Here is a 22,498-nt window from a genome sequence, read left to right as displayed (position 1 = left end):
TATCTGTCCACCCCCAAGGCTCCCAGCCTCACTCCTGATTAAAGGCTTTTGCCCGAAACGTCAATTTTCCTGTGCCTCAGATGTTGCCTGACCTGCTGTGCTTTTCCAGCACCACTCTAATCTCCAGCATCTGCAGTACCCACTTCTGCCTGTGTTTATCGGGTACCCATTCTTCTTGAATATGCTGTATAGGTATTTTTCTTCTGCTGCTCGTAATTCCTGGACATGCAAGGACTGTAACAAAACACTACATCGGACAGACAGACAGAAAATTAGCCACCAGGATACAAGAACACCAACTAGCCACCAAAAGTCATGATCCACTATCACTAGTATCCTTACATACAGACGAAGAAGGGCACCACTTCGACTGGGATAATACATCCATCCTAGGACAGGCTAAACTGAGACACACAGGGGAATTACTAGAGGCCTGGCATTCAAACTGGAACTCCGTCAACAAACACATCAATTTGGACTCTATTTATCAACCTCTGAGAGAAAGAACCGGAAATGATATCACCCGCCGTAACAGACCAAGACACATAAATGGCAGCGGAACAGAACACCAGCGCTTCACCGGAGGCTTACTGATGATGTTACTTTGCATGATGACGAAACATCTGGAAAAAAACCTGCCAGCTCAGCGAGCAAATTTACAACCTGAACTTCAACCTAGGCTATAAATCTTCTCAAAAATCACAGAAGATGTGTACATTCTGTTGTACAGTATAATGTGTGTTTAGCACATATTTTGTGAGGTTTGAAACACAACATTACAGTTACTGCCTTTTATCATAGTACCCATTTGTCTGCCCTCCTCAGAATACTGCAATACTCCAGCAAATCACAGCGAAAACTGGAGGAGCAACATCTCATCTTCAGACTAAGCACTTTCCAACCTTCTGGGCGCAATGTTCTGTTCAATACCTTCAGACTTTGTGTCCACTTGCATTATTTCCCTTTCTTTTAGCTTTACATTCACTGTCACCATGTCCTCTCTCTCTCCTCCCCCCACTCCAGTGTGACTGTCTTTCCAATCTTGCAGTTAGACACGACATTGTTCTGCCATTCTCACATTCCGATCACTTAATCTGAACCGTTAATATCCTTTATCCCCATCCTTTCTCTCCTGCCTGAAGCACTAGGATCTCCAGCACTTTTCGGTTTCATTACCATTACAGTCCCAGCCCGTACCTTATTCCATTGTTTCTTGTGGGAGAAATAGCCTGATGTGAGTTGCATAGACAACTTCAATGTTTTTACGGTCCCTTTCCCATATTACTATCGGAAAAATTCCTCAATATAAGTCATTTTGATATAAATTGCACTGTTCTGGAAAAAATCTTTGAGATTTATAAAAGAACACCTGTGGTCTTACTTGGCATTCTTTGGAATGAAACCATGAAAGGAGCAGTCTGTCAAACAACTTTTGTCAGATGTTTATTTTAAAAATGGTTGTTTCGTCTTCAGTCCTGTAGAGAAATTTTAATGTTTTTTTTTCTAGAACATCTGAGGCTGAGGGGTGACCTTTATAGATGTTTAGAAAATCATGAGGGGCATGGCTATAGGAAATAGACAAGGTCTTTTCCCTGGTGGGGAGTCCAGAACTGGAAGGCATAGGTTTTGGGTGAGAGGAGATAAAATTTAAAAGGACCTAAGGGGCAAAATTTTCATGTGTGTGTATAGAAAGAGTTGCCAAAGGAAGTTGTGGAGTCTGGTACAAATACAACATTTAAAAGGCATCTAGAAAGGTGTGTGAATAGGAAGGGTTTAAAAGGATATGGGCCAAGTGCTGGCAAATGGGACTAGCTTAATTTAGGATACTGGTGGGCATAGACAAGTTGGGCCGAAGGACCTGCTTCCATGCTGTACATCTCTATGACTCTATATAAATTGTTTACAAACAATTTATATTAGAGTCATAGAGATGCATAGCATGTTTACAAACAATTTAAATTGAGGATTTGGTTAAGAAAAAGAAGGAGCCATGTGTCAGATATAGCCAGGATGGATTGAGTGAATCCTTAGAGTATAAAGGCAGTAGGAGTACACTTAAGAGGGAAATCAGGAGGGCAAAAAGGGGACATGAGATCGATTTGGCAAATACAGTTAAGGAGAATCCAAAGGGTTTTTTCAAATACATTAAGGACAAACAGGTAACCAGGGAGAGAATGGAGGCCCTCAAAGATCAGCGGCCTTTGTTTGGAGCCGCAGGAGATGGGGCAGATATTAAACAAGTATTTTGCATCTGTACTTACTGTGGAAAAGGACATGGAAGACATAGAATGCAGGGAAATAGTTGGTGACATCTTGAAAAATGTCCATATTACAGAGGAGGAAGTCCTGGATGTCTTGAAACACATAAAAGTGGATAAATCTCCAGGACCTGATCAGGTGTACCATAGAACTCTGTAGGAAGGTAGCGAAGTGATTGCTGGGCCTCTTGATGAGATAGGCAGAAGAGGGTACTGCAGATGCTAGAGATTAAAGTTAAGATTAGAGTGGTCATGGAAAAGCACAGCAGGTCAGGCAGCATCCGAGGAGCAGGAAAAATCGACATTTTGGGATTCCTGATGAAGCACCTGCTGTGCTTTTCCAGCATCATTCTACTCTTACTGAGATACTTGTATCATCGATAGTCACAGGTGAGGTGGAGGAAGACTGGAGGTTGGCTAACATGGTGTCACTATTTAAAAAAGGTGATAAGAACAAGCCAGGGAACTGCAGACCAGTGAGCCTGATGTCGGTGTTAGGCAAGTTGTTGGAGGGAATCCTGTGGGACAGGATGTACATGTATTTGGAAAGGCAAGATCTGATTATGGATAGTCAACATGCCTTTGTTCGTGGGAAATCATGTCTCAGAAACTTGCTTGAGTTTTTTGAAGAAGTCACAAAGAAGTAGACGTGATCCATATGGACTTCAGTAAGGCGTTTGGCAAGGTTTCCCGTGGGAGACTGGTTAGCAAGGTTAGATCTCATGGAATACAGGGAGAATTAGTCATTTGAATACAGAACTGGCTCAAAGGTAGAAGACAGAGGGTGATGCTGGAGGGTTATTTTTCAGACTGGAGGTCTGTGACTAGTGGAGTGCCACAAGGATCGGTGCTCAGTCCACAATTTTTTGTCATTTGTATAAATGATTTGGATGTGAGCATAAGAAGTATAGTCAGTAAGTTTGCAGATGACACCAAAATTGGAGGTGTAGTGGACAGAGAAGAAGGTTACCTCCGATTACAATGGGATCTTGATCAGATGGGCCAATGGGCTGAGGAGTGGCAAATGGAGTTTAATTTGGGTAAATGTGAGGTGCTGCATTTTGGGAAAGCAAATCTTAGCAGGACTTATTCACTGAATAGTAAGGTCCTGGGGAGTGTTGCTGAACAAAGAGACCTTGGAGTGTAGGTTCATAGCTCCTTTGAAAGTGGAGTTGCAGGTGGATATGATAGTGAAGAAGGCATTTGGTATGCTTTCTTTTATTGGTCAGAGTATTGAGTACAGGAGTTGGGAGGTCATGCTGCGGCTGTACAGGACATTGGTTAGGCCATTTTTGGAATATTGCGTGCAATTCTGATCTCCTTATCAGAAGGATGTTGTGAAACTTGTAAGGGGTCAGAAAAGATTTATAAGTATGTTGCCAGGGTTGGTGGTTTTGAGCTATAGGAAGAGGCTGAATAGGCTGGGGCTGTTTTCCCTGGAGCATCGGAGGCTGAGGGGTGACCTCATAGAGGTTTATAAGATCGTGAGGGGCATGGATAGGGTACATAGTCAAGGTCTTTTCCCTGGGGTAGCTGAGTCCAAAACTAGAGGACATAGGTTTAGGGTGAGAGGGGAAAGATATAAAAGAGACCCAAAGAGTCAGTTTTTCACGCAGAGGGTGATACGTGTGTGGAATGGGCTACCAGAGGAAGTGGTGGAGGCTAGTACAATTACAACATTTAAAAGGCATCTGGATGGGTACTGAATAGGAAGGGTTTGAAGGGATATGGGGCGGGTGCTGGCAGGTGAGACTAGATTGGGGTTGGATATCTGGTTGGCATGGACAAGTTGGACCGAAAGGTCTGTTTTTGTGTTGTGCATCTCCTATGACTCTATGACATTATCATTATAAATAATGTGGGAATATATTGACGAGCCTATGCAGTCTTTCAAGCATGCTGAAAGAAAATCTTTTTATATATATTTTAACTGTTATAGAGACCTCAAACCATATTTCACAATGTATTAATAAATAATACGTATTGGTATGGCTTAAAGGATCTTAAAATTTCCAAAAATCAGAATTCTTATTTTTAACAATTTCTGAAGCAGACACCCATTATAATGTTTCTCTGTAAAAATGCACAACAAAATTGCTTACCAATTTTGGATTCTGATTGCAAAATGCAAAATACTACTCATGGCAATTTTAAAAGACAGTAAGACAAAAAAGTAACTTGGTTTTGAAAATAAAAGCTACTGTAAGCAAAACCTGTGTTTTCTCTAATACAGATTGATAGGCAGAGTCTGGAAATCAAATATCAAAGCTAGAGAGTTCATTGATTATTGCGTATTACTTCCCATTACAGGTTTTCGTATCAATTGGAAATTGATCTTAAGTAAAATTGCACTACTGATGTACAGAATTTGTGGATGAATAAGAGAGAAATAGTCATACAAATCATAATAATTTGAATGAAAACGTAATTAGAAACCATGAATTTTAGAGAGAGATGCATGTGGACATAACATGCTGTAGCTAGAAGAAATTCCCAGGCTGGTGCTGATGGCAATTTGGTACAGCACATACATTGCTGAAAAGTATACAAAGCAAACTTTGGAGCTTGCGTCTTTTTCTTTTGAAGAGGTTTTAAGCCACAGGTGCAGAACTGTTTCCTCCAAGCTAATGAAATAAATATCTTGTGAGGCATTGCATTTTTTTCTCTCTTTGCCACAGCTAAAAGTTGGACTACCTTGCCAGAATTGCAAGTGAGACAATCTGTTTCACTGAATTTGTCTTTGCCAAGAGTGTGTTTTTGGCGGTTAGTATATTGGAACTGTTGCTGTTTAGTAGTTAAATAATCTAAATTTTCCAAGAGAGTTAGGTTATTCCGATTCTTCTTGTTTGTATTTTAATTATAGAATAAAAATAAAGTGTGTTTTGCTTAAAGCTGAATAGTGTAAACAATCAAATTACATCTGGACTACAGCACCTTACACTTGCCTTTAAATAAGAAAAAGTTAGGGTCTAGCTACTTTCTTGATATATTTGAAGGGGGTTAGGTCTGGTCCATAGCAGGACCTTTTTAAAAAAAACAGATTTGACATTTGTAGCACTGAAACTTGACTGTTATTTCCTTTGGAATAGTTCAAATTCAGTTTTTCAAACTAACTAAAATTTTTCCTCACATATTGCATATCTTGTATATTTCAATAGGTACACCTCTCATTCTTCTAAATTCTAAATGAGTACAGGCCCAACTTACTCAGCCATTCTCACAGGACAGTTCCTCCATATATGTTATCAATCTAGTGAATTTTCTCTGGACTGCCTCCAATGCCAGAATATCTTTACTTAGATAAAGGGCCCAAAACTGTTCGGCTGTGGTCTGACTAATACCTTGTATAATTTTAGCAAAACCTCACCATGTTTATAATCTGTTCCTTTTGAAAAGAAGGCCAGCATTCCATTTGCCTTTCTTATTACCTGCTGAACTTGGATGCTAGCTTTTTGTGACTCATGGATGAAGTCTCCCAAAGTCCCTCTATGCTTTAGATTTCTGTAGTCTTTCTTAATTTATATAATATTCAGCACCTTTCTTCTTCCTGCCAAAGTGCAAATCTCACATTCTTCTGTCACCTCTGCCTCTGAGCTAACTTTTACAATCAGGACTTCCGTCCACCTTCTGAGGACCCCCTTCACTCACCTCCAACACACTCCTTCCACCTGGACACCCCACGCTGGCCTATTACCCGCCCTGGACCTCTTCATTTCCAACTGCCACTGAGACATTAACCGCCTCAAACTGTCTTACCCCCTCCCCCATTCCAACCTCTCACCCTCACAATGCACAGCCCTCCACTCCCTCTGCTCCAATCCCAACCTCACCATCAAACCAACAGATAAAGGGGGTGCACTGGTAGTCTGGCGCACTGACCTCTACACCACTGAAACCAGACGCCAACTCGAAGACACCTCCTCCTACTGCCTCCTCGACCATGACCCCACCCTCCATCACCAAACCATCATCTCCCAGACCATACAGAACCTTATCACCTCAGGAGATCTCCCATCCACAGCTTCCAACCTCGTAGGCCGGGAACCCCGCACCACCCAATTCTACCTCCTTCCCAAGATCCACAAGCCTGAACACCTTGGCCGACCCATTGTCTCAGCCTGCTCCTGCCCCACCGACCTCATCTCTACCTACCTCGATACTGTCATATCCCCCAGTCCAGGAACTCCCCACATATGTTCGAGACACCATCCACGCCCTCCACCTCCTCCAAGACTTCCGTTTCCCCAGTCCCCAACGCCGCATCTTCACCATAGACATCCAATCCCTCCACACCTCCATCCGCCATGACCAGGACCTCCAAGCCCTCCGTTTCTTCCTCTCCTGAAGTCCCCAACAGTACCCTTCCACTGACACTCTCATTCATTTGGCTGAACTGGTCCTCACCCTTAATCATTTCTCCTTCGAATCCTCCCACTTCCTCCAGACCAAAGGGGTAGCCATGGGCACCCGTATGGGCCCCAGCTCTGCCTGTCTCTTTGTCGGCTACGTAGAACAGTCCACCTTCCGTAGTTACACCGGCACCACTCCCCATCTCTTCCTCCACTACATTGATGACTGCATCGGCGCCACCTCGTGCTCCCGCGAGGATGTTGAGCAGTTCATCAACTTCACCAACACATTCCACCCCAACCTTAAATTCACCTGGACCATCTCTGACACCTCCCTCCTCTTCCTGGACCTCTCCATCTCCATTAATGACGACTGACTGACTTGACACTGACATTTTTTACAAACCCACCGACTCCTACAGCTACCCAGATTACACCTCTTCCTACCCTACCTCCTGCAAAAATGCCATCCCATATTCCCAATTTCTCCGCCTCCGCCGTATCTGCTCCCAGGAGGACCAGTTCCACCATAGAAGACACCAGATGGCCTTCTTCTTTAGAGACCGCAATTTCCCTTCCCACGTGGTTAAAGATGCCCTCTGAAGATGCCCTCCAACGCATCTCATCCACATCCTGCACCTCCACCCTCAAACCCCACCCCTCCAACCGTAACAAGGACAGAACCCCCCGGTCCTCACTTTCCACCCTACCATCCTTTGCATTAACCACATCATCTGCCAACATTTCCGCCACCTCCAAACGGACCCCACCACCAGAGATATATTTCCCTTCCACCCCTTTCCGCAAAGACCGTTCCCTCTGTAACTACCTGGTCAGGTCCACGCCCCCCAACAAACCACCCTCCCGTCCTGACACCCTCCCCTGCGCCCACACCTCCTCCCTCACCACCATCCAAGCCCCCAAAGGAGCCTTCCACCTCCATCAAATTTCACCTGCACATCCACCAATGTCATTTCTTGTATCCATTGCTCCTGATGCAGTCTTCTACATTGGGGAGACTGGATGCCTCCTCGCAGAGCGCTTCAGGGAACATCTCCGGGACACTCACACCACTCAACCCCACTGCCCTGTGGCCCAACATTTCGGCTCCCCCTCCCACTCTGCCGAGGACATGCAGGTCCTGGGCCTCCTCCACCGCCGCTCCCTCACCACCTGACACCTGGAGGAAGAATGCCTCATCTTCCGCCTCGGAACACTTCAACCCCAAGGCATCAATGTGGACTTCACCAGTTCCTCACCCCACCTCATCCCAGCTCCAGCCTTCCAGCTCAGCACAGCCCTCATGACCTGTCCTACCTGTCTATCTTCCTTTCCACCTATTCACTCCACCCTCCCTGAGCTATCACCTTCATCCCCACCCCCATTGTACTCTTTGCTACCTTCTCCCATCCCCCCTCCCCCATTTATCTTTCCACCCTGGAGGTTTCCTGCCTCTATTCCTGATGAAGGGCTTTTGCCCAAAACGTCAATTTTCCTGCTCCTCAGATGCTGCATATCCTGCTGAGCTTTTCCAGCACCACTCTAATCTAAACTCCGGTTTCCAGCATTTGCAGTCCTCACTGCTGCCTATTATATTTTATCTGTTAGTTTTTGCCCACTTGTTTAATTTGTCTATATCTCACTGCAGATCTTTTGAGTCGCCATCACCACTTGCCACCTTGCCTTTTGTTGTGTTCTCTGCAAACGTGGTTATAATACAGTAATATAGTGTAATATGTAGTCTAGTAATTGGTTTAATTTTCCATCACCATTCATGACCAAATTTGGCAGGATAGCAGAGTTTTGATCTGATCTACTGATTGTGTGAGCATTTTGCTCTGCATGCTACTTCTGCTGTTTAGCAGCTTCACCAGATCAGCCATTCATTTTCATATATGCCTGGTGCTCTTGGCATGCTAACCTGGCCAAAAACACACAAAAGATTGGAAAAACCTTCAATGAATTGTGGAAAGAGACACAAATAAGGATTCAGATCTGTTTCAAGCATCTATACTATTTTGCTTTAATGTGCTGACCTGCATCTCCTCTTTGAATCTAGCTTGGTAGGCAGATTGAGGGACATGCTAAATCTTTAGATTATAGATTGTGGTTAAATATAAATCTGCTGCAGACAGTGGCCATAGCTTTGAGTCATCATGCTCAATTTTGAGCTCTAGGTTTGTCCTGAGTCCAATTTATTATGTTAGTGGTGCTACATATCACAATGAAGATGATGTTTAGACTAAGGTTGAAATCTTGTTCCCTCCTAAGGCATGTAATGTTTAGTTCTGCTCACTTGGCATTCTTTCCCACTCTCTCTTTTTCTCCCATGGCCACTCTTTTTCTGTCCTTTACTTATTTTATTGTTTATTCTGTTAATGAGGTGTTGTCTGAAACGTGAGCAGTCAGTAGTATAACAGTATATAGCTAGGAGTTAAACTGGTTTCAGGAAACTTTGTGCATGTCATTGAATCATATTTCGTCTGCAGAAAGGCTCGTAATGAGTGAATATTGAATGGAAATAATTTGTGAAGTAAAATGCCTATGTAGATTATATACACCATAAGATGTTACAAGCAAGACACAAGCAACACTGCTTTAAGACATTTAAAAATAAAAATACATTTTAAATTTTCTGAAAAAGAAGCAGAGGTCTCCATGTGCTGAAAATATAAAACAAAGTTATGAAACACTGAAATTTTCTCATTCTCCGAATCTGCACTTTATGGACCAAACAAACAAGTTCTATTCTCCCCAGTGAATAATAATCGATCAAAATAATATATCCTCTATTTTATTTCAATTTCTGTACAATTTTTAAGAATTATCTTCACAGGAGATTAGCTGGTCTAAAGAATATAGTTTTGTAGCCTGAAACGTCGATTTTCCTGCTCCTCAGATGCTGCCTGACCTGCTGTGCTTTTCCAACACCACTCTAATCTAGATTCTCATCTCATTCAACAAGCCAAGCAATTACTCTTCTTTTTTTGTTTGTGATTATTTGTGTTGTATACTTTCCATTGTAATATGTAGTTTCTGGATATATGACTTCGATAGAGTAGTGCTAGTAAATTAAGCAACTAGATAAATAATGTAGGTGAGTCCATTCAATCATTTAATTTTATTTTAAGTTTACATTTGATCGTTTGCTTCATTTTCTAGATCTAAACGATGTGAACTGAAGTTGTGGCAGGAAGTCAAAATGCCTTTCAGGAAAGGTATGCAAATATACAGTCAAAGCTTGGGGTTGGTCATGTGATTTATCTCTAATTGCCATCAGATATTCAAATAGCCATTGTATATTCCAAAAGATAACTGTAATTCATTCACATCTACACAGTCATCTTTATTAATAACTACCTTCTTATGACTTGAGGGGTGGATTATTTCCCTTCTTTTTTTCCTACTTCTCATTTGATTATAATAGAGATTTCAAATTTAAAAGCATGTATTGCCAATTAGTTGTATACCTGTCTGTGTGAAGTCATACATATATATAGCTCAGCAGGTTTTCTCGAATTAAACAAGAGCTTAATTTGACTGTGCTAAAACCCACCCAGGTAAAAGTATGAAAAATATGAAAATCCTTTTCAGCTTTCACAACTTGTGTACTGACACTCAAACCAAACATGCAAGAAGTACAAATAACGGAGTAAGAGATTGTCTTTGGCCACGTTATGATTCAATAAGAATTAAAAAGATAAATAAGAGCTCATTGGTTATAGTTGGCTGTCTGGTCTGGCATTCCTGAAGAAGGGCCTGTGCCCGAAACGTCGAATCTCCTGTTCCCTGGATGCTGCCTGACCTGCTGTGCTGTTCCAGCAATAAAGTTTCAACACTGTCTGGTCTGGTGTAGCTACCTAAGGCCTTTTGGTCCTTAGCTGGACAGTTTAAGATTGAAGGTGATGTCTTCTTCTGGAAATACTTCTGTGGAAACTGAAATCTATTCAAAGTTTTCCCTCTCCTTGTAGGAATATAGGTGAAATGAAACTCAACATACATGGTGCCAAATTAGATTAACATAAATAGAGAGAAAATCTTCCTCACTGCTGCTGGTACATTCTGGAAACTCAACTCCAAATATACAGTCAAAGCTTGGGGTTGGTCATGTGATTTATCTCTAATTGCCATCAGATATTCAAATAGCCATTGTATATTCCAAAAGATAACTGTAATTCATTCACATCTACACAGTCATCTTTATTAATAACTACCTTCTTATGACTTGAGGGGTGGATTATTTCCCTTCTTTTTTTCCTACTTCTCATTTGATTATAATAGAGATTTCAAATTTAAAAGCATGTATTGCCAATTAGTTGTATACCTGTCTGTGTGAAGTCATACATATATATAGCTCAGCAGGTTTTCTCGAATTAAACAAGAGCTTAATTTGACTGTGCTAAAACCCACCCAGGTAAAAGTATGAAAAATATGAAAATCCTTTTCAGCTTTCACAACTTGTGTACTGACACTCAAACCAAACATGCAAGAAGTACAAATAACGGAGTAAGAGATTGTCTTTGGCCACGTTATGATTCAATAAGAATTAAAAAGATAAATAAGAGCTCATTGGTTATAGTTGGCTGTCTGGTCTGGTGTAGCTACCTAAGGCCTTTTGGTCCTTAGCTGGACAGTTTAAGATTGAAGGTGATGTCTTCTTCTGGAAATACTTCTGTGGAAACTGAAATCTATTCAAAGTTTTCCCTCTCCTTGTAGGAATATAGGTGAAATGAAACTCAACATACATGGTGCCAAATTAGATTAACATAAATAGAGAGAAAATCTTCCTCACTGCTGCTGGTACATTCTGGAAACTCAACTCCAAATATACAGTCAAAGCTTGGGGTTGGTCATGTGATTTATCTCTAATTGCCATCAGATATTCAAATAGCCACTGTATATTCCAAAAGATAACTGTAATTCATTCACATCTACACAGTCATCTTTAGATCAAGATACTTTACCTAAGCATTTACATTTGGATTAAACTGTTGTTCTATAGAAATATATTATGAATTTCAATTTTTGATGAGATAAGAAGAAAGCTGTCCGAATATTTATTGTCTCAGCCATCCCAGAAGTGTGGAATGTGGTTGATTTGTAATGAAAATTGTCAGCCATTTATTAGGTCCAGCGTCCTTGTCTCAGTTAAAAACTATTTACTGTGACGATAATCTGCCATGAAGAGATATGTTCTGTCCTGTTTCTCTTGCAGAAGGATTTTGTCACAGTGGTACTGAGATGTCTTCTCCCAACAGGAAATTTGTAAATAGATTTAGATTTCTTTCTGGGTGATTTTTGTTTGAATAAGACAAAAGAATCATGAGTGGGTGGAATCAGGCTCACACAGACGCTGAGGACTATGGTTTTGCTTTCAATGGGTTATTTTATTAGTTAGCTGCTGGAGCAGATAGCTAGAGTTCTCTTTGCTGCTAGATAGAAGACTTAGAGGGTTTTCTTTTTGGAAATCAAAAGGGGTAGATTGTTTCTACTGAGAGAGACAGAATGTGATAATAATAACTGTTTTGCTGTATTGCACTTTACCAAAGGGTGTGTTTAAGGGATGCTGCATATATTGAAACAGTTGATGATTAGTGGCTAAATAATACACTGTCTTGTTAAGTATGTCAACAGTATAAAGGTATACTGATTCTTTATTCTTACAATGCAATTAAAATGCAACAAAACAAAGTGTACTTGATTAAAGCTTAGGGGTGGCTCTATCGAATCCTACCTTGAATGTAGCACCTTCTACTTGCCTTTAACATAAAATAAAAGTTGTGGTTCAGGCCATCTCTATAATATGTTCTGGGGAAGGCTGGCCTGGTCCTAAATCTAATTTAAAAAGTCAATGTCTGTCTACCACTAATTAATCAAAAATTAATATTTGACATGAGCATAACTTTAACTTAACTAAATAACAAATAAACAATCCCTTATACAAAGTTGGTTTAGTCTCTGCACAGTGACATGTGAGCAAACACATCGGTGTATTTACATCATGTATGGTTGGCGGCTTGGATCATGAGTTATTCATCATACTACAGTGGTTTGTAATTGGATTCACCACTCCTTTACAATGGTGAAATATTGCTTGATAGAGTTTTTAATCCTGGTCACATTGTCTGTTATCTTGTCACTGAAGAGAGCACTGTATGTAGGAATATGGGAAGAACTTGATTGACAATGATTATGTCACAATTTAAAATCTTATTGTCACTCACTGTCTAGACTAATCAATGAATCATGGAACTGCATCTTAATACAAGTCCTGCAGAATGAAAGTGAAACTTATAGAGGAGAAATATGTAATAAGTGAAATTTATTTTTAATACTTTAATCTTTTATTCTTTTCCAGCTCATATCCTCATTATTCTGCTTGTTGCAATTGTGCTTTTGATAGTTATGCACCATAATCTATTCAATGCTAATGACCTATTGAGGAAGGAGAATTCCGGTAAGCAGCAACATTTAGCAATCTATGTTCCAGCTCATTCACACAGCTAAGTTTTGTAAGCATCAATGCCCTATTTGCCTTTGGAGTTCTGTTTTTATTTGGAGTCTTCATCTGATTATTTGTTTTCCTGTTTCAAAAATGGATGTTTGATTATGAATACATAATAAATATTGTAAGTGAAATAAATAAATGGTTGTTGTTACTGTCTGATTTAATTTGACAAGCATACATATTAATAGTAGATATATTATAGAAGTAGTGTTGGCTATTCTGCAATCCCCTTGCATTTTTTTTATTTATTCGCAGGGTGTGGGTGTCACTGGCTAGGTTAGCATTTACTGCCCATCCCTAATTGCCCAGAGAGCAGTTAAGAGTCAACCACATTGCTGTGGGATGGGAGTCACATCCCAGCTAAGGACGGCTGTTTCCTTTCCTAAAGGACATTGTGAGTTTTTTTTCTGACAGTCAACCATGGTTTCATGGTTTGTTATTAGACATTTAATTACAGATTTTGTTTCTGACTTCAACTTCCACCAACTGTGGGATTCAAATCCGGATTCTCCAGAATATTACTTGGGTCTCTGGATTAATAATTTTGCAATGATACCACTAAGCCATCGCCTCCCTATTTAACATCAGATAGGTAGGCTTTTGCCAAGTACAAGTTTAAAATATTCATGAATAATTTTAATTGCTGTAAAGTGGTAATAAATGCCGATTCTTATCTTTTAATATCTTATACATTGACAAATTGTGCTATCAGAATCAGTTTTGTTCATATTAGTTTCTTGCCTGGCTTCCGCAGCAAAGGGAAAAACAAGTTTGTATTCATTTGATCATAACAAATGCAGGTACAATGGTGTTGTACTAATGTCACTGAATTAGTAATTCAGATACCCATAGAAATTGGTAGAATTTGAATTTATTTAATAAATCTGGAATTTATGAATCAATTAATAAGCCTAGTCTCAGTAATAATGACCATGACACCTACTGCATAAAAACGCATTTGCTTCACTAATGTTCTTTCAGGAGGGAACTCTGCCATCCTTACTTGGTCTGATCAATGTGTGCGTCCAGACCAACAGTAATGTGATTGACTCGTATTTACTGTCTGAAATGAACTGGTAAGCCCCTAAATTCAAGGGCAACAATCATCTTTTTTATAAAAGCAAATAAAACAAGTGTACTGTTACTTACCTGCTGAACGTCTGTTAAATGACTAAATCTAGCATTTATTCATTAATGGTTATTTTATGTTTAAATCAATAGAAAATGAAAACAGTAATTAAAGTCCTGGTAAAATCAAATAGAAAGTTGTCGTAGTTATGCCAAGCTGGGACGTTGATTTGCAGGTGACATCTTCAGTGCTATGGAGTTTCCTGTGAAGCGCTGCTGTACTGCATCGTCTGGAATTTATTTTGGTTCTGTTTCTGCTGCTTCCGGTTGCCGGTTCCGGTTGTTCATTGTTGTGGCCAATATATTGGGTCCAGGTCACTGAGCTTGTTGATCAGAGTCCATGAATGAGTGCTATGCTCTGAGCTACGAATCTTTACACAAACCTTGAATATAAAGTTGTGTTTATAATCAAATTCCTGACATTTTTTAAAGGATCATAATTGACTAGATTCTCATTCTGAACACAATTAAGTTTTTAAGAAACCAGAAGTATCCACTTTTAGGGTGTAGGTTTGCTCGCTGAACTGTAGGTTTGATATCCTGACGTTTCATTACCTGGCTAGCTAACATCAGTGGCGACCTCCAAGTGAAGCGAAGCTGTTATCTCCTGCTTTCTATTTATATGTTTGTCCTGGATGGGGTTTGTGGTGATGTCATTTCTTGTTCGTTTTCTGAAGGGTTGATAGATGGTATCTAGATCTATGTGTTTGTTTATGGCGTTGTGGTTGGAGTGTCAGGCCTCTAGGAATTCTCTGGCATGTCTTTGCTTAGCCTGTCCCAGGATAGAAAGCGGGAGACAACAGCTTCGCTTCACTTTGAGTTCTCCACTGATGATGTTACCTAGCCAGGTAATGAAACGTCTGGAAATCAAACCTACAGCTCAGCGAGCAAACCTACACCCTAAACCTCAACCTGAGCTACAAACCTTGCAGTATCCGCTTTTGCCTTCTGTCAGCTAATTGAAGAAATTTAACACTGCTCGTAAATTTGTAAATAGCTTTCTTTTGTACTTCAATTTTTACATTTTAGATTCAAAATATAATGGAGTACGGAGGATTGCACAAGAGAGAACTGGTGAAGAGATTCCAATTCTGATCCCAGCTGTGGAGGAGCGACTTGGAGGCGTAATAGCAGCTATAAATAGTATATATAGTAACACCAGGTCAAATGTGATCTTTTATGTAGTTACAACAAATGACACCATTGAACATTTAAGGTAGGCTTGTGTCATTGTTAATTTTTGCAAAAAAACTCCAATCTGTTTATGTTCTACACTTGATTTAATATGAGATTAAAATGAAATCATTGTAACTAATCTTGAATTTTGGTTTAGAGCTTGGCTTCAGAAGGAAGAACTGATGGGTATAAAGCATAAAATTCTTAGATTTGATCCTCGTGTTCTGAAAGGCAAAGTACAAGATGAAGGTGATTCAACTGAAATAAAACCAGTGAGTATCTGCATTGCATTTGTACCAATAAATAGATTATATGAAATGTAGGAGGAGGTCCTTTTTTTGAATTTAGTTGTGAGATGTGGACATCACTGGCTGGCCAGCGTTTTATTGCCCATCCCTAGTTGCCCTTGAGAAAATGATGGTAAGCTGCTTCCTTGAATCACTGCAATCCACAATGGTTGACCCACAATGCCCTTTGGGAGGTAATTCCAGGACTTTGATGCAGCAACGGTGAAGGAACACCAATATATTTCTAACTCAGGATGTTTGGTGGCTTGGAGGGGAATTTGCAATGGTGATGTTCCCATATATCTGGTATTCATGTTCTTCTAGATAGAATTGATTGTGGGTTTGTTAGGTGCTGTTCAAGGATCTTTGGTGAATTTCTGCAGTATGTCTTGTAGATAGTACACATTGTTGCTACTGAGTGTTAGTAGTGGAGGGAGTGAATGCTTGTGGATATAGACTGCTTTGTCCATCTCCTTGAGTGTTGTTGGAGCTGCTAGTGAGTGAGGAGTATTCTGTCACACTCCTAACTTGTGCTTTGTAGATGGTGGACAGGCTTTGGGGAATCAGGAGGTGCATTTCTGGGTAAAGAAGTCCAAGCCTCTGACCTGCTCTGGATCCACTATGACACAAGTTGAGTTTCTGGTCAATGACAACCCCAAGGATGTACATAGTGGGGGAATTCACTGATGGTAACACCATTAAGTGTCAAGGAGCAGTGATTAGATTGTCTCTTTTTGGAGATGTCATTGCCTGGTATTTCTGTGGCACAAATGTTATTTGCCCCTTGCGGATACAGATCCAGTGCTGGTTGGAGGAGGCAAAGGATCAACTCCGTTGCTGTCTGGAATTGGGTGAGTGGGTCATGTTCAAACAGTCTGCGGGTACCTTGGATGGGTACGCCACCACCGTCACAGACTTTATCAGCAAGTATGTGAAAGGCTGCATAGTGAGGAAGTCGATCCAAGTATCCCCCAGCAGGAAACCCTTGATGAATCAGGACATACAGAACCTACTAAAAACTAGGCGTTAGGCCTTCAGATCAGGAGTCAAGATTAGAATGGTGCTGGAAAAGCACAGCAGGTTAGGCAGCATCTGAGGAGCAGGAGAATCGACATTTTGGGCAGGAGCCCTTCATCCTGATGCTGCCTGACTTGCTGTGCTTTTCCAACACCACTCTAATCTTGACTCTGATCTCCAGCATCTGCACTCCTCACTTTCGCCTTCAGATCAGGAGACTCACACAAATATATGGAATCCAAGTATGGTCTTCGCAGAGCCATTAGGACAGCCAAGGACCAATACAGACCCAAACTAGAGACCTAGACCGAGGGACCCCGCGTCTATGGCAAGGAGTGAATGACATCACAGATTCTAAAAAGAGTGCAAGATAGCAATGACACATCCCTCCTAGATCGTCTCAACGCCTTCTATGCTCGCTTTGAGCATAATTTCAGCAGAGAGGTAGCACCTATTCCGACAAGTCCTGACTAACATATCCCAACAGTCACAGCATCAGAGGTCAGATCAATTTTCCTTCATGTGAATGCAAGGAAAGCGATGAGACCATACAGACTACCAGGCCGTGCACTCAGAGTATGCGCACATCAACTAGCAGAGGTCTTCTCAGACATCTTCAACCTCTCCTGCAGCAGGCCACTCTCTCTCTGCCTGTTTCAAGAGGGCCAACATCATCCCTGTGACTACTGCCCAGAGGCCCTAACTTCGGTGTCATGAAGTGCTTTGAAAGGCTGGTGATGGCATTAATCAACTCCTGCCTCCCCACTATTCTTGACCCATTCCAATTTGCCTATCGAACCAACAGGTCCACGTCAGATGCCATATCACTTGCCCTTCACTCCACCTAGATCATCTTGATACCAGGAACAGCTATGTAAGATTCCTACTCATTGACTACACTTCAGCCTTCAATATTATCCTCTCAAGACTGATTACTAAACTTAGTGATCTCAGACTAAGCCCCACTCTCTGCTTCTGGATCCTCAGTTTCCTGACCCACAGGCCACAATCAGTGAAGATTGGGGACAATATTTCATCCTCACTAACACTCAACACTGGAGCCCCCGAGGGGTGCGTACTTAGCCCCCTACTGTACTCACTGTATACCCATGACTGCATCACCAAATACCAGACTAATGCCATTTACAAGTTCGCTAATGACAGCACCATAGTCGATCAAATCTCAGATGGCAACGAAACAGACTACAGACGGGAGGTGGAAGACCTGAAAAAATGGTGCACTGAGAACAACCTAGCTCTCAATGCCAGCCAAACCAAGGAACTTATTATTGACTTTTGGCAGGATGTTACTCATGCCCCCCCCCGACACACACACTAACAGCAAAGAGGTGGCACGAGTGGAGAATGTCAGGCTCTTGGGAATGATCATCCACAACAAGCTTTCTTGGACTCTTCATGTGGATGCACTGGTTACAAAGGCCCAACATCGTCTCTTCTTCCTCAGGCAGCTGAGGAAATCTGGCATGACAGCGAATATCCTTGCCATCTTTTATAGGTGTGCCATCGAGAGCATTCTGTCTGGATGTACCACTACCTGGTATGGCAACTGTACCATTCAAGATCGGAGACAAATGCAACAAGACCTGGATGAACAGAGTGTGATGAACCCAGCCCGGACAATCACAACGGCCAACCTCTCATCTATAAGAATCCATTTACCAGGCCCGCGGTCGAGGAAAGGCTGCCAGAATTCTGAAAGATCCATGCCATCCTGGCAATGTTTTTCTGCAACCTCTACCACTGGGGAGAAGGTACAGAAGCCTGAACACACTGACCAGCCGGTTTTGCAACAGTTTCTACCATACTGTTAGAATACTGAATGGACTCACAAACTCTTAATATTTGCCTGTACCAGTGTTTTTGATTTTGCCGCTGATTACCTATTATTTAATGTCTGTGCTACTTAACTATGTGATCTTACTATATTGCCCGCAAGACAAAGCTTTTCACTGTGCCTCTGTACACGTGACAATAAATTCAATTCAACTCAGCTTGTCAGCCCAAGCTTGGATACTGTCCAGGTCTTGTTGCATTTGAACATGGACTGCTTTAGTATGAGGAGTCACAAATAGTGCTGAACATGGTGAAATCATTGGCGAACATGCTCACCTCTGATCTTATGATGAAGGGAAGGTCCTTAATGAAGCAGCTGAAGATTGGATCTAGAATACTACCCTGAGAAACTCCTCCAGAGATGTCCTGAAGCCCCCCCTCGCTCTCCCCCCATACCTATGGATTCTAGTTTTGCTAGGGCTTCTTGATCATAGGATAGAATTCCAACAGTGAAGCAGACCATTTGGCCCACACCGACCTCCCAAAGAGCATCCCACCCAATCAGTGCCATGTATGTGACTCTTGTTACACACACCTGCCCCTCTGAGAGGCATGACGTAGTCAATTATTTGACAGTACTTAGAATAAGCAGGCATCCAAGATGCTTTGAGGCAATATGAGAGGTTAAAATCTAATCTGAATTTTCCCAGCCGCCAAACAACACTGGCAATGGCAATTCAGTTGGGAGCATACAATGAGATTGGTAATATGGCCACAAGAGAAAGTTATTTAGCCTCTCGAGCCTATTCCATCATTGGATGAGATCATGGCTGATCTGCGGCCTAACTCTGTGTATCTGCCTTTGGTCCGTACTCTTTAATACCTTTGCTTAATGAAACAAAAGGGTGTCTCGCAGATTTTAAATTTACAGCTGAGCCAGCATCCACTGTCATTTATGGAAGACAGTGCCAAGCAGCAGATATGGACTTACTGGAAGTTATAGTTCACAAATCTGCACACAGCTGCCACAGACATGCAAACCAGGGATATGACTTAAATTTGCTGACATTGTTACTCCTTATGGATATAAGTCTTTGAGTATAACTGGCATTCTACTTCATATTTCCTCACCTGTGTTTTCCTGTCTTCCATTTCATGGGCATTTTGGATAATTATGCATGTAGTCAGTGAATATTAGAATAGTAATCAAGATTAGATTGTATCTATACTTGCCAGGAAATTAATTGTAAAAGAAAACATTTCATCTTGCTAGTATTTAGTAAACTTAGATCATTTTACTAACTAAAGTAGAATCAAATGTTAAATCCCATATCTTGATCAGTTATCTATCATTATTTTCCAGTTGACTTTTGCAAGGTTTTATCTACCTATTTTGATTTCTGCAACAGAGAAAGTCATTTACCTGGATGATGATGTGATTGTGCAAGGTAAGCTTTTGCTTTGCTTCTATTGTATACATCTGAACATAGCTTAAAAATGTCAACAGACAGATCACTGCATGGATAAATTATGTTTTAATTACAATTCATTTTATTTTTGTTATGATTTAGTGAAATGGCTAATACCATGCATTGGATTTCTAATATGAGAATTTTTCAAACTGTTTTAATTTTCAACCACTACATTTCCTTATTTTAGGCAACTAAATTATAGCAATTGCATTTCCATCAATTACATTAGTGTATGGTGGTAGTTTACTCAAGTAATTTTTTTCATAAAATGTCTTTTCATAGTCAAACTAAAACTTCTAAATTTACTTGTTATAAATGAAGCAGCATTCCAAAATTAATTTATTACTTGGAATACTTTGAAACATTTCAACTTAATGAAACACGATACAAATGTGAGCTGTCCTTATTTTTCTCTTACACCTGGTGCATTAGGAGATATCCGTGAACTTTATGACACTGAGCTGAAGGCAGGTCATGCTGCAGCATTTTCTGAAGATTGCGATTCTGTATCTTCAAAGTTGTTGGTTAGAGGTGCTGGAAGTCAGGTATTTAACATACAGTGTAGAATTTGCTCTTTGGAACATTGATCATCTGTTGTATCATATGTGATGCATTAAATTTGACTGAAATCTATTAAGAATTATATTTCATTGTTTTGATTTAATTTCAAGACACAGGTAGTGAAGGTCAGACATTCTCAATGATACGATGTGTGGAACAAGGAATCTGATTATTCAATCTGGAATATTGATACCACCCTAATATTTGAGCCATTATAATCTAGTATTTATTTTCCCCACTCTTAACCAATCAACTTTCCTACAACTTGGAAAAGGGGATAGGTTCACAACAAGCATGCATATGAGGTTCCTTAAATAGGTCAGAGCTTATTGCATTGCTTAGCCTCACAGGTTTTCTAGATATGGCAGATAGCGAGGATTCTGTGGGTAGTTTGGGAAAATGGTGTTGAAGTGGATCAGCTATTATCAAATTAAATGGGGGAGTGGTCTCAATGAGCTAAATGGCCTACTGGTTCTATTTCACATGTTTCTATGTTCAATCCTTATGCTTTAAATTTTCATTATTAGTTAAGACTAAACTGAACAAGTACATTCACATCAGCACTACTATAGTCACAGAGATAAACAGCACGGAAACACATCCTTCAGTCCAACTTGTACAAGCTGACCAGATAACCTAAATCTAGAACCATTTGCAGCAATGGACCAGATCCCTCTAAACTCTTTCTACTCATGTACCCATCCAAATGCCCTTTAAATGTAGTAATTGTACCAGCCTCCACCATTTCCTCTGACAGCTCATTCCACACACGCACCACCATCTGTGTGAAAATGTTTCCCTTTAGATCCCTTTTAAATCTTTCCCGTCTCATCTTAAACCTATGCCTTCTAGTATTGAACTCCCCCACCACAGGGAAAAGACTTTGTCTATTTATCCTATCCATGCCCCTCATGATCTTATAAACCTCTATAAGATCACCTCTCAGCCTCTGACGCTCCAGGGAAAACAGCCGCAGCCTATTCAACCTCTCCCTAAACCTCAAATCTGCCAACCCTGGCAACATCCTTGTAAATCTTTTCTGAACCGTTTCAACTTTCACAACATCCTTCCCATAGCAGGGAGACCAGAATTGAATGCCCATTTGACCAAGATCCCATTATACTTGGAGGTAACCTTCTTCGCTGTCCACTACACCTCCGGTTTTGCTGTCATCTGCAAACCTACTTACCATACCTCCTATGTTCACATGCAAATCATTTATATAAATCGGTGGACCCAGCACCGATCCTTATGGCACACCATTGGTCACAGGACTCCAGTCTGAAAAGCAACCCTCCACCATCTCCTGTCTTCTATCTTGGAGCAAGTTCTGTATCCAAATAGAAACAAGTTTCTGGAAAAGCTCATGAGGTCAGGCACCACCTGTGAAGAAATGTTAACTATGATTTCTCTTCAAGATGCTGCCAGACTTGCTGAGCTTTTCCAGCAACTTCTGTTTCTATTTCAGATTTACAGCACCTGCAGTTCTGTTGGTTTTTATTCTGTAACCAAATAGCTAGTTCTCCCTGTATTCCATGAGATCTAACCTTGCTAACCAGTCTACCATGAGGAACCTTGTTGAATGCTCTACTGAAGTTCATATAAATCACGTCCACCACTTTACCCTCATCAATCTTCTTTGTTACCTCTTCCAAAACCTCAATCAAGTTCATTTTACAATTTCCCACATACAAAGGAGGTTCCTGGTTACAGATGTTTCAGTAAGATTAGGGAGGGTGGTAAAAAAGGAGGGGGGGTGGCGTTGCTAATTAGAAATGGTATAACGGCTGCAGAAAGGCAGTTCGAGGGGGATCTGCCTTTGGAGGTAATATGGGCTGAAGTCAGAAATAGGAAAGGTGCAGTCACCTTGTTGGGTGTTTACTATAGGCCCCCCAATAGCAGCAGAGATGTGGAGAAACAGATTGGGAAACAGATTTTGGAAAGGTGC

General features: G+C 40.9%; 1 protein-coding gene across 6 annotated transcripts in view; it reads left to right on the top strand.

Moving 5' to 3' along the window:
- The window catches only part of glt8d1 (glycosyltransferase 8 domain containing 1), a 37,321-nt gene that overhangs the window by 4,986 nt on the left and 9,837 nt on the right, over nt 1-22,498 (top strand). For 4 of the 6 annotated variants that reach the window (XM_043707866.1, XM_043707863.1, XM_043707864.1 and 1 more), the window contains 6 exons: nt 9,770-9,825; nt 12,966-13,064; nt 15,273-15,459; nt 15,577-15,691; nt 19,881-19,965; nt 20,422-20,534. In XM_043707866.1, the coding sequence (XP_043563801.1) occupies nt 9,810-9,825; nt 12,966-13,064; nt 15,273-15,459; nt 15,577-15,691; nt 19,881-19,965; nt 20,422-20,534 (615 nt within the window). In that variant the 5' untranslated portion in view covers nt 9,770-9,809. The remainder of the gene's footprint in view (nt 1-9,769; nt 9,826-12,965; nt 13,065-15,272; nt 15,460-15,576; nt 15,692-19,880; nt 19,966-20,421; nt 20,535-22,498) is intronic. The other 2 variants (XM_043707868.1, XM_043707867.1) reach the window with 1 other exon arrangement.

This window comes from Chiloscyllium plagiosum, chromosome 18, assembly GCF_004010195.1.
Source record: "Chiloscyllium plagiosum isolate BGI_BamShark_2017 chromosome 18, ASM401019v2, whole genome shotgun sequence".
Classification (NCBI taxonomy): Eukaryota; Metazoa; Chordata; class Chondrichthyes; order Orectolobiformes; family Hemiscylliidae; genus Chiloscyllium; species Chiloscyllium plagiosum.
This window is presented reverse-complemented; position numbering and strand designations above follow the sequence as displayed.